This window comes from Zootoca vivipara, chromosome 13 (genome assembly GCF_963506605.1).
Source record: "Zootoca vivipara chromosome 13, rZooViv1.1, whole genome shotgun sequence".
In the NCBI taxonomy this organism is placed as follows: Eukaryota; Metazoa; Chordata; class Lepidosauria; order Squamata; family Lacertidae; genus Zootoca; species Zootoca vivipara.
In genome coordinates, this window is record NC_083288.1 from 28,447,709 (window position 1) to 28,465,314 (window position 17,606).

Here is a 17,606-nt window from a genome sequence, read left to right on the forward strand (position 1 = left end):
ATGGTCATCCCAGGATCGACCTGTCGATCGTGGTCAACCGGTTGGATAACCCTGGTATAAAACTAATTAATTAAATAAAAATAGGTAGATAGCTACAACTTCCCAGCACAATTCCCTCCATTCTTTCCATCCATCCATTGTAGCGTTCTCTTTGTTTCTTTTTAAATCATTATGCTTTGTGTTTCCAGCAGGATCCCCCCCCCCAGTTAGATCACTGGAATCTCATAATGAGGCATTTAGAATGAATGGTTGGCCAAATAGTGCAGCCTCTACATGGTTAGACTATAATGGGAGGATTTCTCCAACCAATCCTTCAAAATTACTTCGTGAACATGTAGACATATCTGAAAGTAAAATGGAAAATAAACTTGGCAAAAGTGATTGCAAGTTGTGGACATTATCAGCATGTATTTTAGAATTTAAACCATACCAATGTATTTTAGAATTTAAACCATACCAATGAGTTTCATGTTGTCATGTTTCCAGTATAAGTGTTTTTCTAGTACAATAAACCATAACAGTGCACATTTATCTACTGTATATCCATAGGCATACAAGACTTTACTTCCTTCTTTTCTTAATAAGATTTTATTAAAACTTTTTCATAATACAATTAGATAAAATTAATCTGAATAAAAACAACAACCCTAAAATAGGTATATGATATGTCTATTTTAAAGGAGGGATGGCTGAGAGAGAGATTGAGAACCCAAATCTTTCAACATGAATTAAAAATATACTGTGGTACGTGTTCCTGCTTAACACTGTGCACTAGTTGGCACTGAGAAAACCTGAAATCTTTCTGTTTCGGATCTTCTTTCTGCCTGAAAAAGAGGATTATGAATATCAGAGGCTCGTACTGTTGCCTTTGTTTGCTACAAATACAACTTTTTATTTTGCATATTGCAGCACAATATTATTAATAACCACTCCAAAGTAAACCTAATTGGGTTCAATGGAGTTATTCCCAATTTAGCGTTTATAGGATTGAATCATATGTCCATTTCCCTGGATGTAAACCCCTTTGAATTCAATGACACTTCTGAGCAAACTTGCATATAATTGTGCTGTTAGAACTATTTCCCTGAAATGATTATCACAACCTTCTTTAGATTTCCTGGGGCATTTGGCTCACCATTGCTTCAAACATAATATTGAGTGGAAGAGATAATCTTTTAGTATGATGCAGGAAGACACAATTGCATTCTTACTTTGTAATCATGGAATGTTGTCTGGTAAGTTTTCTGGGGAACCAACAATTTGGGTTAATGGCAATTGTAGTTCCACAACATCAGAAGGTAATGACATTGGCTATCCCTTATATTCAATGAAGAAGGAATAAAACAGGAAGAGTGCATAGCTCAGGGGTACAGAACTGTCTCTTCAGGAGATGCCCCATTATTTTTAATCCCTTTCCATTCTGGGAAGTTAAAATGACCAGGTAGCATATGATAGGAATCATCTCTCCCTGAGGCTCTGGAAGCCATTGCCAGTTAAAATAGGCACTGTAGCTTCTTCTGATATGTGTTCATGAATCCTCTTTTAAATAATCCCCTTCTTTTTCAAGAAAGAAGATAACATCTGTGTAACTGTTTTGATGTGCAAATCTGTAGGTGAAAACAACATTTATTAGATATATCTCTTTTCTTGGAATGCAGTTTTCAAAAAGATGCATGGGTCATTAATTCTCAGATGGGTAATTCCCACATGACATGGAAAAATGTTTGAATAAACAGAGTAGACCCATTGCAATTAATGATGTTAGGTTAGTCATATCCATAGGAGTAGCATTAAATATAGCCTTCCAAGCATGGGGAAATACCTGCACATGTATTCTTGCAAAAATTAACCATGATCTCGAGTTGACAATCATGTTTATCATGGATGTCCCTATGTTACATTAGTGTTTTTCGCATCAGCTACATGAAGTGTAGACTTAGGAATGTAGATAGAGAAGTCTGAAGGGACACAATTTGGTTCTGCATCCCTGTTCATCACATTCCTCACATTTCTGACATTCCTAATAACAGATGTAAATAAAGTTTCTTAAATATAGCACATTAATCTTTCCCCTTTTTGTTCCCTTTGTCACTCCTCCACAACTTTGCTAACCAGAGAGAATGTCGACATGGAATCTTCCAACAGGAGTGTGGTAAAGGCGTTTGTCATCTTGGGGTTCCCAGCTTCTCCACAGATTTCCATGCTGTTCTTCACCCTAGCCTTGGCCACCTATGTTCTCACTGTTACTGCCAACATCATCATCATCTCAGTCATTAAGGCAAACCCAAAACTGCAGCGACCCATGTACTACTTCCTTGGCAACTTCTCCTTCATGGAGATCTGGTATACCACCTCCACTGTGCCAAAGATGCTGGAAAGCTTCCTGGCTGGTGGGAGTACAATCACTGTGGCAGGTTGCATTGCCCAGCTCTACCTTTTCTTTGCCTTGGGCTCCACTGAATGCTTCCTCCTGGCTACTATGGCTTATGACCGCTACTTGGCCATCTGCCGTCCTCTTCATTATCCGACTCTTATGACTTTGCAAGTAACTACATGGCTGGTGACAGCAGCCTGGGTGGGTGGATTTCTGGCTCCTTTGCTCCCCATTGTCCTCATCTCCCAGCTCTCATTCTGTGAGCCTAAGGAGATTCACCATTTCTTTTGTGATGCTGGGCCCCTGTTGAGGCGGTCATGTGGCAATGCCTTTGTCAGCTCTACCCTAGTCACAGTTCTTGCTTCCTTTGTCATCCTCAGCACCTGCTTGCTCACCATGGTATCCTATATCTTTATAATCTCAACCATACTTAGGATCCCCTCAGCCAGTGGGAGACAAAAGGCCTTTTCCACTTGTGGCTCACACCTTACTGTGGTGGTGATTTACTATGCCACAGTTATCTTCATATATGCAAGACCCATTTCCCCTTCTCCTTCTAAGCTAGATACAGTGGCATCAGTTTTTTATGCAGTAGTCACCCCACTGCTCAATCCAATGATTTATAGCTTAAGGAATAAGGAGGTAAAGGATGCTTTGAAGAAGTTGATGAGTAAAAACCGGGTCTTTGTTAAAAATATTGGAGCTATGATCATGGTTTGCTGGTAGAAAAGAAAATATATAGACAAAATGCTCATTAGCTCTGATGTGCCAAACAGTGGTGGAGCAAGCTGATTGGGCGTCTGGGGCGGCGTGCATGCCCTGTGCCCAGGAGTGGGGCCAGCCAAAATCCTGGTGCCAAAATCTCTCTCTCTCCTTTATTCTCTTTTTTTAAAAATAAACATTTTTATTAGATTTTCCAATTTAAACATCTAATCCATTTTCAAATTATACAAATTATACAAATATCAATTAAACAATTAATCCAAATCTTCTGCCGAATTATACAAATTTAAATTTGACTTCCCATACTTCAGACTCAGAAAGCCTAGTTCTCTTATATTCAGTGCTTTCTAATCAATCAAGTCCAGATCTTATCCAATAGTCTATTAAAATCCTTCCGTCTTTTTCAAGCCCCTGAGTTTTTTCGAGCAAGCGAGTTTAACCAAACCCTCTCCTTTATTCTCAAACCCTCTCCTTTATTCTCAAACCCTCTCCTTTATTCTCTTATTCTCCCTTCATTCCCTAAAAGGCTTAAAATCATTCACTTGCTCCAACCACAGGAAGTGTAATTGCGTGGTGAAAATTACCAGACAATTTTTTATCATCCAACTATTTGCAGTTGGATGAATCTGTCAAATTTTGATTTCTCTCAGTTTCTCCTTTTTCCAGTCATAATCCAATTCACCAAATTTCTGCCCCCATTTGTCTTTTATTTTTAAATTCTCATGAAAATTCTTACACGTTTTTGCACACTTTTCTCTGCATATGCAAATTTTTGTACAAAGTTTTGCCTAGCTTTTTTGCAAGCAGTTTTCATTTCACAGAACACAATTTTATTTGCTATTTTCACTTTTGTACACTTCTTTTGCCTGAATGTTTGTACATGTTCTCAGCTGCAGCACAAACTTTGGAGAAGTGCAACTTTCAAAGAACATCTATTTCTTGGTTCATGTATTGATTTTGGAAGTGCAAATTTGGTAATGGAAATTAATTTCTCTCCCACATCAGCTCAGAAATCCTAGGATTCCTTATGGGAAGACTTGACAGAGTGATATAAACCCTATATATACCTATAATGTAACTAAACCTTTCTTCATACACACCTTTTCTTGATTGTCACCCATATTTAAATATGTGCCTAATTGCTGTGTGTAATGCAATTTATTTTAATCATTGACATATTTTTTGTGTAATAAGTAAAGTTCTTTGCTTATGTATAATTCTTAATTTAAAAGGAAGTATATATTTATTTAAAGGTGTTACAATATCTTGGTGGAGTTTACTTTCCCCACACTAAGTGTTAAATAAAGTTTTTACAAAGTGTTTGGTGTACAACAAAATTGAATCAAGAATAATTGTCTCCTTCCTAGGATTTCTTGCAAGCTTAGAATGTGTTTTCAGCACCAGGTTCATTGAGCATTAGAGGAATCCATAGCTAGAGATACATGAGTCTTCTGAAAGACACATAGGGTTACAGAGCATTCGAACCTAGTGCATTTTTACAAAATTGCATTGTTATACTTTCAGCACTTTGAGTTTTTAAGACTAAACACATAGCTCAATGATTTTATGGGATTCAAATGTGAGCTGATGTCAATTTAAGTCCATTGTAAGTTGTCCACATTCCTGAGACTTTTATCCCATACCAGGATGCATTATGAATGCTTCTTTGCAATCTAATTCCAGTGTAAAGCTGTTCTGAACATAAGAGGAGCCATGCTACATTAGAGCAAAGGTCAATCTACTGCAGAATCTTGTTCCTACAGTAGTTGACCCATAGGAAACCTGCAGTTGTTTGTTTTTAATGCTTGATATCCACTGTGTATAAACTACAATAGCTAGTGGCAATTCAAAGGACTTCTTCTCTACATAAAAAGTTTAGCTACATAAAAATGGGTTCTATTTGCCGGGAATCATGAGCAATAAAGTACTGCCGCACTCATGCCATGGTGCTCTCCAGATGTTGTGGTCTACAACTTTCCACCAAACTTTTGATGCAATGTGGTGCAAAAAAAAAATGATATAACATTGGCTTTCCCTGCCATAGGCATTTGGTTAGCCACTGTGAGAACAGATGATTGGGCTTGATGACCTTTGGTCTGATCCCATTTGACTGTTATATCCTTTAGAACAGTGGTGACCAAACTTGGCCCTCCAGCTGTTTTGGGACTACAACTCCCATCATCCTTATTGTAGTCCCAAAACAGCTGGAGGGCCAAGTTCTGCCCAATCATCTGTTCTCACAGTGGCTAACCAACTGCTTTAGAAAGTGTGTTAACATATAAGTGCCAATGTATTTTTAATCTTTACATAGCTCTGGATTAAAATTAATTTTCAAGCATTCCATCCATGTTCTGACAGAATCTAGATTACAGAATGAGTTGGTTCCAGATTTAACCATGCTTAGAGTAGAAACATTGAAATCAATGTGACTTAGGTTGGTGATAACTTAAGTCACATTGATTTCAATACAACTATCATATCAATTGATCAAGTATTCACGAAGTAAATATTTGCCATAATTTGGAATTTAGATATGTGTGTTAAATAGGCATATATACAATGGTAATAAAAGTTACAACATAAGTTGAGCTTGAATGAATAATTTATACCAGGGATAGCCAATGCAGTGTCCTTCACATATTGTCCAAAGAACAATAGTCCCAGTTGTTAACGTAGCAGGGAAGATGTGAGTTGTAGTCTAGCAACATTTGGAAGAAATTGTGTTGCCTACTCTGGTTCAGAGAGACAAAATTCAAAGAAAATCCAATCCTATGATCTGTTTTTTATTTCAATATCCATCACATTTTATTTCTCATTATTTATACAGTCAATTAAAAGAAGAATTAAAACAAGAAGAACTTATTTCTGTGTTTGTATTTTTTTTACATATCTAGTCCTACTTAGATAATTTGGTTTTCTAAGTTCTAAGGGACAAAATGCATGTCTGGCCCAGTTTTTCCAAAGCTGCCTTAACCTCCTTGTTCCTTAAACTGTATATGAGGGGATTGATCATTGGTGTAAGGATCGTGTAGAAAGTAGAGAGCACTTTGGTTAAGCCTCTCAGTTTGGGGTCATCTGGGAGGACATAAACAATCATTAAGGACCCGTAGAAAATGGTGACTACAATAAGATGAGAGGAGCAAGTGGAAAATGCCTTTTGCCTCCCAGAAGTGGTGGAGATCCTCAAAATGGCTGAGATTATGCAAATGTAAGATGTTATGGTCAACATAAATAAAGGGAAAGTGAAAAAGAAAGATAACATAAGGGCTATCACCATAATCAATGAAGTGTCAGTGCAGGCCAACTTACTGAGAGGTATAAAATCACAAAAGAAATGGTCAATTCCACTGAAACCACAGTAAGTTAATTGTGTCATCCATATGACTACTACAGAGACAGAGAAACAACCACTTATCCAGGATGCTGCTGCTAAAGACATGCAGACCTTGCTGTTCATATGGAATGAATATTGCAGTGGTTTGCAAATTGCTAAATACCGATCATATGACATCACAGATAAGAGACATGTCTCTGCAGTCACCAGAAAACCAAATAAATATAATTGTATAAAGCAGCCAGAAAAGGAAATGGTTCTATTCTCTGTTAGGAAACTGACTAGCATTCTGGGCAGAATAGTTGAGGAATAGCAAATCTCCAAACAGGACAAGTTCCCCAGGAAGAAATACATGGGTGTATGAAGATGTCTATCATTCACAACTAACACAACAATGAGAAGGTTCCCCATTAAGGTTATAATGTAGATGCTCAGAAATATCAAGAAGAACAGAATCTGTAGTTCAGGATGATGTCCAAATCCCAGGAGGGTGAATTCTGTGATGGCAGTTTGATTTATCAAGGTGGCTACCTAAGAGAAAAATAGCAATGGAAATACCATCATGGCAGCTATGGTATTCCTAACAGGAAAATGTGATAATGACACACACTTGGTAAACAAATTAACAATCTGCTTAACCTTTATATTGTTCAGAGCTCTTCACACATTTTATTTCAGTATGAATTGATAAGATAAATGGACCTAGGCAAAATGGTAGCTATCGTTTGGCATGCATGAATCAAGGCACTTTCTGAATGTCCGTACACCAGATTTCCTCTTTTTTTGGTCTTCAAAATAGGGCAACCCTACATAAAAATCTACACCTTTATGTAAAAATTCCAAGGGTGGCAAAACACGAGGTGGTCCAAGCTGAGTTGTATTTCAAAAAATGCTTCCATTTGCTTAATAGCAACTAGGTAGTGTGCAGTTCCCTTGTTACAATGCACATTGAATTTAGTTCATCTTTCCCCACCCATTCCATAAATCTTTGCTTTAAATTCAAATACCAGAATAAAGTGGATTGAGGCACATTTGTACATTCCTACTAATCACATGCCATTATTCTTGTGTAATTTTATGTATTTTATGAACGTTTCACATGCTTTGATATAGTTTATTCTTAGAGTCTTAGGAGTAATTGAACATAAAATACATAAAATGTACATATGAGGCATAAAAATTCAATGCGAGAGGGATAACACAGTACTCATTGCTCCCCATAGGACTTGCTGCACTGATTTCAAAGTCTGCAGAGGCAGGAGCCCTGTGAGTGACCAACTGCGCGTATGCAGATGAAATTACAGTTTTTAAAGAAGACAGTCAACCTTTAGGCCAGCTCATGTGCAAATGCATAAGAAAGTTTGAATCCAACCGAGAAATGCATATGTCTGGGCATGTTTTTCAGTGCGATGCACTTTGGAGTTAAAATTGCATAGTGTTATCTAGGTATGGAACACTGCATTGCAGCAGGACATTGGACTCAATTGTCTAGCCAACCACATACCCATGCTATAACAATCACTTGCCCATAGTTACTCATTTATATTTATGTCTCAAAATAAATTGAATTAAAACCATTAAAAATCCTGTGGAAAAAATAACTGAGTTTTTGGAGAAGATTGAGAAGATCTAATTGATAATCAGATGCATGTGCTACTAAGTGCAGTTCCTCTGCATAACTGTAAACAATGATCTAACAATTTGAAAAGGATTTGAGCGCTGGTATGAGATATGTATTCCAATGACTATAGCCTGGGATATTGTGTCCTACGTTTCTGTATACTTACCGCATTGACTGATACCATAATCCACTATGTCTGTCAGCAACATGAGTGACTGAATGCTCTGAAATAAAGAGAACTACATCTAACAACTTCATAGCTTAAGGGTTTTATTTTCTACAAGGTTGCACTTTCTGTCAAGAGATTATTATTATTTTGTTCTCTTGGGCATTCCTTATGATATGGCCTGGGGAATAAGCGGAACTCTTATTATCTGGCACTTTCCTACCATGATATGAGTGAGCATATGGCCCCATTAAATGAAAGCAAGAGTTAGTGAAGACTAGGACCGAAGATCAGACACTTGCCCAATAATTTATCCTGTCACTATTGGATTTTCAACAGATGCTAGAGCAGAGAACTCTAAAAGACAGAAACTGTCTCTTTTGGATGAAACCTTGACATATATATAATTAAACAAGAAATGCCCTTCAGAATTTGGGACTGAATTAGTAAATCCCCCTCATCTTTGTCCCATAGCTAAAAATGATGATTAGAAAACCATTCTGTGCATTAGAAGCCAACTCAGGATAAAATACAAAATTCTAGGGAAACCAGACACACCAGTGAGAAAACCTTATAATAACTGCCCGGAGTCAGGTTTACCTTCTGGTCTGATGTTGTCAATCGTCAAATTGTCAAGTTAAAGCCATTTCACCTGAGTAGTCATCTTTTCAATTGCACAACCAGCTCTTAAACAACAACAACAACGACCCTACCCCTGTGCCCTTTAATAGTCTATGAACAATCAAGTTTTCCCCAAAACAACCTACAAATATTTGAGTCCCAACAACTGGGGGCTCGGGGAGAGAAAGTCAGCTTACCCTTTATGGTGGGCAGTGTTGCAGGTGGGCATCGGGCCCTGCCCATGGGCAGCCCTGCTGTCCAATCAGCACTGGTGGGAGGCATGGCCACAGCAAACTTAAACTGTGACACGGCCAGAGGACTGTCCTCTCATGCCCTTCGCCAAATCATACAAATGAAAAATCCCTCAGTAAAAATAGATTGAGCTGTACAAATCAAGAAGTGTACACTCTTCCACACAAACACTTGTACTTGGGTACCAACAGTTTGTAGTTGTGTGCATTGTAACACACCATCAGCTTAGTCTTTATTTAGATGGGATCTTCACAATCTTTTTCCATGCTGTCCTTGAATCTAGTATTATAAAAGTAAGTCTTCGGGGAAACCTCCAGCTGTTCTTGACCATATTATATGAATCATACCCCAAGTGTCATATCTATCGCAGATCCTGAGGTAGGGGCGGTGATCTTTTATGATGTTTGGATGTCAGCTGCCAGTTTGAATCAAAATGGAGGCCCACTTTGGCATGACTTCAACAATTTTGAAGCAATGGTTTGGCCACCTCTCAACATAACACTTCCAAACTCAGCATGAGGGTTTCCCAGGTGGGAGTGCTGGCCTTCATCAATGTTTGGATGTCAGCAGGGCCGTCTTAAGGGTATCAAGCGCCGTGGTGCAAAATCCCTCTGGCACACCCCCCCCGCTTGCTAGACGCCATTGGATCGGCAGCTAGCAAGCCTGCTGTTGCGAGGGGGCGTGGCGGGAACAGTGCACCGAAAGGGGCCCCTTCGAGCGATGCTCCCGCCCCCCCACGCCTGGGCGGGCTTGCTAGGCACCATTGGAACAGTTGCTAGCAAGCCTGCTGTTGTGAGGGGACGTGGCGGGAACAGCGCTGCTCCCTCCCCCCCTTGCCTGGGCGGGCCTGCTAGGTGCCGTTGGAATGGCAACTAGCAAGCCTGCTGTTGCAACGGGACGTGGTGGGAACAGCGCTGCTCCCTCCCCCCCTCGCCTGGGCGTTGGAACGGCGACTAGCAAGCCTGCTGTTGCAACAGGACGTGGTGGGAACAGCGCACCAAAAGGGCTCCTTTCGGTGCTCTGTTCCGACCAAGCCCCCCTTGCAAGCCTGCTGTTGCGAGGGGGCGTGACGGGAACAGCGCACGGCAGAGGATACAGTCAACCACCCCCCCCTGCAAGTGCGACGGAGGAGGGGCGGCGGCAGAGCTAGGCTGCTTCAGCAGCAGCGCCTTGCTCACTGCCTCGAACATGAGCAGCGCGCGGGGCTGCTGGGTGCCGCAGCCCAGCACCCCTGATGGGGAGGCGCCCTGGCGCACCGTGCCACTAAGCCAAATGGAAAGGACGGCCCTGGATGTCAGGTGCCATTTTGAATCAAGATTGTGCACCAAATATGACTTTTCTGCCTGGTTCCCTGTAGCTTTACTTCTTGCATTGAGGGGAGTACTAGAAAGCCCTCGGTGCTGGAACTCAGTGTCTGGGCTGAATGATGGGAGTGGAGATGTTCCTTCAGGTATACAGGGCCGAGGTCATTTAGGGCTTTAAAGGTTAGCACCAGCACTTGCAATTGTGCTCAGAAACATACTGGGAACCAGCATAGATCCTTTAGGCCCCGGCAGCTGCTCCCAGTCACCAGTCTGGCTGCTTCAGTCTGGATTAGTTGTAATTTTTGATTCAAAGGTAGCCCCATATAGAGAGCATTGCAGTAGTCCAAGCAGGAGATATCCAGAACATGCACCACTCTGGTGAGACAGTGAGCAGACAGGTAAGATGAGCCAGTGTACCAGATGGAGCTGGTAGACAGCTGCCCTGTACACAGAGTCGGCTGCACCTCCATGGAGGACTCCATGGGCACAGTTACCCCATTCAGGACCAGGTAATCCCCCACACCTGCCCTCACCATGTTCTCCAGAAACAATACTTCTGTCTTGTTGAGGTTCAACCTCAATCCATTAGCTGCCACCCATCCTCCAACTGCCTCCACACAGGATATTCACCGCCTTCCCTGGTTCTGATTTAAAAGAGAGGTAGAGCTTTAAAAGTGCTGCTTTTAAAGTAAGTACAGGCTCTCAAGTCATAGATCTAAATCCATTAAACTATTTATGAACATTTATGAAAATTAGAACTCTACGCTTAACCAAATACAGAAGTGTTAACCGAACAAGGGTTAACCTTCATGCCATCATTACTGACTCAAATTAGACTAAACTGGATAAATTAATACCAAGGGAATACTTTAGAGCAAAACCAAGGCAGAAGTTCATTTAAGACTTTAATGTTTCCTTTAACCCCTTTACACCCACCCACACCCACACCAGCCAGTTGTGTCAGGTTGGAGAGACTACCTGCTAACTAATTACACATTAGTAGATGCACTCATCGGTGTGTCTTCAGAAAGCCATGGGACTTTATTTAAAGGAAAGACATCTACAGCATCTAGCCACTGGAAAAAAGAATACGACAAGCAAGCTGACTGTTACAATTGGGCCATAGACAAAATGAAGGCACGTGCATTATTAGATTTATTCACAGAACAAAAAAAATTGAAGCCAGCAACATAGCTACCTATGTAACTATCATGCTTGATTCTGGAACGATTTAAAGCAAATGTGAGTAGAAAATTATCAGACCTTGTGTGTTCAGTGATGCACAAATACCAAATGTAATAATGGCCTTATTTATCTAATCAGTCTTGTTGCTAAATTGTTTGTTTTTGTGCTTTTTATTTATTGGGGGAACATTAATGGGACTTATACTGGTAAATATTCATTTCAATTTAAAGCATAGGGAACAGATTTAATTTAATTGCTTGTTTCTTTTATTTTCTCTCCCATATCCCCATTCAATTGATTTTTTTCCTCATGGAAAATTGTTCAATTCAGGTTGCAGTTCTCAGACAGGAGCTCCTGAATTAGAACTTCTATCATCCGTAGCTAGGAAAGCTAGTGGTCAAGGATGATGGGAACTGTAGTCCAAAATCAGCTGGAGTCCCAAGGTTGGGAAACACTTCTGTAGAGGGAAGTGAGTGGATTTCTTCAAGAGAATAAACAGCTAAGGAGTAAACACTACACAAATCTGGAGTGGAGTGCCTAAGACGGTTGGATGGCATCTTGTTGCCTCGTTCCGGCAACTCCTGCTTTCCTTTGGACCACATCAGTGAGGCCAAGAGAGGGTATTGCCATCTGCAGAGCCCAGGACCTCCAGACACACTGCCTAGGCTTGCTCTCTGTTGGGATTAGGGATCCTACCTTCGCTTGGTCAGGCCACTCCATATAGACATCATCTATATGACCCCCCACCAACATAGAGCTTTCCCCCTTGCAATATTTCACATCATGCCACCCACGATTCTGCACGGAGGATTCTCAAAAATTCCATATTAAGAAAGGCATTATCCTTGCAATACAAAACAGGTCGAAACCATTGCACATGTTTTATTTTACTGCCCATTTTACACATTTTTTAAAATCTTGATAAATATTTAAACTCCATGCTGAAATAAAGGTTATATTGCCGTAACCTTTCCAAGACCTTTTCTGAGAGATGTCACGAAACTATAAGACTCGAGAGGCGCTTTTTAACCTTCTTATTAGTTTTATCTTAAAGTGTCCCCTTTTCTGAACAGATGCCAATTTTATGCTTTGGCTTATATACTTTTGTATCCTCTGTATATTAATAAATGCATGCTGGTATTTCACTGCTGAAGTTTAGGTATTAATTTATTACGGAAATGTTTGTGCTTAAATCTTTCTTTGAGAGCAATCCTACAGCTCCTCGGCCCACAATGTTGATAGCTGAAGGGGGACTTTGGTGGTGCAGAGGGGCCTCTCCTCTAGTAGAGCAGAAAACTGCTGGTGGAGAACTCGATCATGGTAGGGGCCACTGTGATGCCAAAAACTACAGCCTCTGCTGGTCGTAGCAAGTGGAAAATCCTGGTATTGGACATTTCAGACTTGAGTAATTGTGGCATTAGATCTGCTTGATCCAAAGCTTGGTGGTTACCCTAAGGCACCTGGCCCTTGGGCTCCTCAGCTGCATTGATCTGTATCTGGCACAGAGTAATCGAAGAAAGAACTATTCCATCACCTTTAGGTAAGCTGTCAAGGCTTGGGATGCAGTGGTGAATCTGCCATTCCACTCCTCCCTGGTCCCACTTAGGATTGCTCTGTTAGTGAAATCAGTGAGAATACAAAATGCTTAAAGTTGGCTGTAATGTGCCCTATGTGACGACTACTACTACTACTACTACTACTTACTGTTGTATATTTTACTTTACTAAATATCATGATTTGCCATTTTATTCTTTAGGTTTCGATTGCATTATTACAGATATACTTCGAGATGAAGAACCAAACTATCATCTCTGAATTCATCCTCCTGGGGTTTCCCGCTGGGCTGGAGATCCAGAGTTTTCTTTTTGTGGTCTTCTTCATCACTTATATACTAACAGTCACGGAGAACCTGATTATTATCTCTGTAGTAAAAGGAAACCGGAACCTTCACAAGCCCATGTATTTCTTCCTGGGAAACTTGTCTTTCTTAGAAATTTGGTATATCACTGTCACACTTCCAAAATTGCTGGTAGACTTCTGGTCACAGACCAAAGTAATCTCCTTTGAGAGTTGCATGGCACAACTCTACTTCTTTATCTCCCTTATGTGCACTGAGTGTGTCCTCCTAGCAGTCATGGCATATGATCGCTATGTAGCCATATGCAACCCACTTCGTTATCCGGTTATCATGACCCATAGATTATGCTTCCAGTTAGGTGTGCTCTCCTGGGTGTGTGGTTTTTCCATCTCCTTGGTCAAGGTCACTTTCATCTCTAGACTGAGTTTTTGTGGGCCTGGGGTCATTAATCACTTTTTTTGTGACATCTCCCCTGTTCTCAACCTCTCCTGCACTGACATGTCAGTGGCTGAGTTCGTCGATTTCATTTTAGCATTGGTCATCCTCCTCATCCCATTGTCTGTTACTATTCTGTCCTACCTTTTTATCATCAATTCAATCTTCCGTATCCCCACAACCCAAGGGAAGAAAAAAGCCTTCTCAACTTGTGCTTCACACCTCACAGTGGTCATCATCTTTTTTTCGACAACAGTCTTCATGTACGCTCGACCTAGAAAAATTCATCCCTTTAATCTCAACAAAATAGTGTCCATTTTCTATGCTGTGGTCACGCCAGCTCTCAACCCTCTCATCTATTGTCTGAGAAATAAAGAAGTAAAAGAGACGTTGAAGAAAAATGTGGGCAGAAAATGCTGGCTTGGCTCAAAATAATGCTGCCCTTCCAAATCAAGATAGGTGGGGTTCTCTAAACCAAGAAGAAATAAGTCTTAATAATTCCATTGTCCAAGGTCAGGAATCTCTGCCAGTGGGATGGGAAGTAAGTAAAAAGCAACCCACTCCAATAACCTGGCCACTTCTTTTCTCCTTATTATATGACTACCATTATGGTAAGAAAGATGTTGGAAGGAGCTAGTCTGGAGGGCCAGAAGAAGGCCTCCGGGATATTACATTTATTATCTTGGTGATCCCCATTTCTTGTTGTTCAGATAAAATAAATAGAAAAAATAAACCATGTCTAGTTGTTTTATAAATTTTATAGAGATCTCCAGAAAGAATTGATTCAGTAACTCTCTTGCATAACCCCACACTACAGATAAAAGGCAATTTGCAAAAATATTGGCTTGTCTAAAGTCATCTATTAGGGTTGCCATATTTTGAAGAGAAAAAAGAGGGCACATTTGTCAACTTCTACTTTTAACTATGAATTGCTATGACAACTCTCATTTTACATACGCATGAAAAAGGAGATGTGTTCTGGAAAAAGAAAATGTATGGCAACCTTGAGTCCTGAGCCATAGCTGAGCCCTGAGCCAAATTGGGCATATTCAGATGGACTATGGCATTGGACCAATCAGGTACAGACAACCATGGTTGAGTTGGATGACCCAGAGCCATCCTTACAAGGGGTGGGGTCTTGTCATGGTGTAAGGCATCAGGCAGGAAAGAGAGTAAGGCATCAAGTGGGAAAACCATGACCCATAGCTGCCAAGTTTTCCCTTTTCTCATGAGGAAGCCTATTCAGCATAAGGGAATTTCCCTCAAAAAAAGGGATAACTTGGCAGCTATGCCATGACCTCTGGCTGCATCTTCCAGGGAAAGAAAGAGCTTGCAGTTATAGGTAATGGCAGATCTTAGCCTTTCCATTGAGTTTTCCCATCTGATGCTTGACTCTCCTTCTTGCCTGAGGCCTGTCCCTCAAGGCCTGGTACTCCATGAAACTTCAATACCCCCCTCACAGGAGATATTGATGTTGCATGATTCAGGGTGCTCCTTTGTAAGTGGCATCCCAGGAGAGAGGCTGCTTCAAAGGAGCACTGAATTAACATCTCCCCTGAACAGGGAGGTGCTCATCCTGTATAGTGCAGTGTGACCCTTTGCCAGCTGCTTCCCAGGGGCTGGGAACTGGATCTGGCTGGTGGATCAGATCCTTAACTTTACTGTAGTCTATATGGGTCAGCTTTGAAAGTGGGCACAAGCCTCACTTGAGTGTTTTTGTCCAGCTGGAATGCATCATTGAACTCTCATAAAGCTTCTTGTTGCATGGCTGTACACTGGGAAGAACTAGCTGCAAAAATGGGCAGAGGAATGGCTGTGACTCTTCGTACAGCAGCCTACATTCCAGCCACACAAATGCCAAAGGTTTGCACACGCACAACAAATCTCCTTGCTCCTTCTAGGTGAGCAAGAAGTTATATCACAGTTTAAGAACACATTCCAGTCAGAAAAAGCATGCATGCAAGGGACTTGGGCCTGTGGGAAGTCCAGAGGGTCAAATAGAGAGGCCTAGGGGACTGCATTGGCCCCCAGACCTGATGTTCTCTAGTCCCGAGTAACTGATATGAAACCTGAGATGTCATGGGCCACCAGTTTTTCTATGAACCTACCAATAGGTTTAGGTCAACTATTAAGGCCCTGATCTGTGTGGTTCCCTCATCTCTGAGGTGCAGAGGATGGTGAAACACAAATTTCTCAGTAGCAGGGGTGCCAATTTGACTAAAGTATTGAGGAGGACAGGTAAGCCCTGCCCCACATAATCAATCAAATGACACAGACACACACACACAGACACACACACACAGACACACACTGTACTACTTAAATGGCAAGCTATGAAACATCTTGCTTCTTCTCTATTAGCTTAAGGATCACCTAAATATCATTTTATTTCTGAAGGTGTTTGAGATGTAACAAGATACATTTCTCTCTTAATTGTCCACGATTTGTGTTTTGTGATTGTCACTTTAAAAATACTCTTTGTTTTGCACTGGCATTGTCAATCTTGCTATCTTTTTTCAAGCAGCTTTGACTACCTGTATGGAATGAGGGGGGGGGGGAAAGAGAAAATAATATAATATAAAATTAATACAGACAAAGCACCTTTTTTTTAAGCAAAAGCAGCTGTAAAGTGTGAGTAGGGTGAGATGTGATTTTTTTTTATTCTGCCTTTTTAAAATTATTCTTACTGTATTGACTTAGGTGACTTTAGGTGACTTGTTCTTCTGAACCATCAAGCCCAAATGGCTAACTTAACCCCCAAAGAATTCTTGGCCCCAGTGATTTTACTTTCAAGTTCAAAGTGAAAGACACTGAAATGACCAAATTGCTCTCTGGTCCCAAGAGTGAAGCTTTAATAGTTTATGAAAAGGACAATGTTGGTTTTCAACATAATTCAATTACAGGCTTTGATTATGTATACAGGACACATATCAAGTTGATGCTTAAGTCTAAAATAGTAACTAGAGGGAGTATCAATTGACAAAGTTAGGAGTAATAATAAATAAAACACAAAGAGTTAACCACAGAATACCCAGGGGTCCAGAGGAGTCGTTAGAATAATAAGGCCTTAGTGTATCCACAGAATTTGCAGAGCTTTCTTTGTTCAACAATTAGAAGCAAGCTGTTAATATATCCCTGTAGGAGACTGAATTTGTAGCATGTTGAGATACAATAAAAGTAAAATACTGCACTGCACACAGAAAGCAAGAAAGTAAGCATTAATGAAACTGCTAAAATATATGGCCCAGCTTAGCCCTTATTATAAATTTGTGACAAAACATCAATGAGAAATACATTAAGGGAGAAAATGTTGGACAGAGAGTGGATATCAAAACTTTTAATTCTTTGTTTGCAAGCAATGTATAGCATTGAACCAAACATGAAAGATAATGAAAAAGATTTAGCACTACTGTTGCGTGGGAATTCTAAAAAACTAAGAAATTCTGAGAGGTATAAATGAATAGTGGTCTCTATAAGAATGCACAGAGGAGGGGAAACAAGCATGATGAAACTGTGCTCTAAATAGAAGATAGCAGATATGACCTAATAGGCATTACTGAAACCTGCTGGTATGAGACTTAAGATCGGAAAATAGAAATTGAGGGGCATAAACTTATTTTTTATTTTTTTAAAGACCAAACAGGAAGGGAGGAGGAGTAACTGGGGCTTATTTTACTCCAACATCTGGGCCTCTGTGTTGCGTGTTTAGACCTTTAAACCTCCCCCTTAAATA

The 17,606-nt window shown here is 40.5% G+C and overlaps 3 protein-coding genes across 3 annotated transcripts; 2 read left to right on the forward strand and 1 right to left on the reverse strand.

Annotated features, from left to right (window-relative positions):
• The first annotated feature begins 2,128 nt into the window (after positions 1 to 2,128).
• On the forward strand, positions 2,129 to 3,100 carry LOC118077896 (olfactory receptor 6F1-like). The gene has a single exon (XM_035101620.1). It carries the CDS (start codon positions 2,129 to 2,131, stop codon positions 3,098 to 3,100), a length of 972 nt encoding a protein of 323 aa, XP_034957511.1.
• A 2,914-nt stretch (positions 3,101 to 6,014) lies between these two features.
• On the reverse strand, positions 6,015 to 8,236 carry LOC118077897 (olfactory receptor 8I2-like). Its single transcript, XM_035101621.2, has 2 exons — positions 8,219 to 8,236; positions 6,015 to 6,962 (listed from the first exon to the last, which is right to left on the reverse strand). Exons 1-2 carry the CDS (start codon positions 8,234 to 8,236, stop codon positions 6,015 to 6,017), a joined length of 966 nt encoding a protein of 321 aa, XP_034957512.2.
• A 5,130-nt stretch (positions 8,237 to 13,366) lies between these two features.
• On the forward strand, positions 13,367 to 14,308 carry LOC118077898 (olfactory receptor 6B1-like). The gene has a single exon (XM_035101622.2). The coding sequence runs from the start codon at positions 13,370 to 13,372 to the stop codon at positions 14,306 to 14,308; it is 939 nt and encodes a 312-aa protein (XP_034957513.1). The 5' UTR covers positions 13,367 to 13,369.
• The last annotated feature ends 3,298 nt before the right edge of the window (positions 14,309 to 17,606 follow it).

What these genes read in the sequence shown, in the direction of transcription:
- LOC118077898 (XM_035101622.2), top strand. Translation starts at nt 13,370, where the DNA reads ATGAAGAACCAAACTATCATCTCTGAATTCATCCTCCTGGGGTTTCCC.
- LOC118077896 (XM_035101620.1), top strand. Translation starts at nt 2,129, where the DNA reads ATGGAATCTTCCAACAGGAGTGTGGTAAAGGCGTTTGTCATCTTGGGG.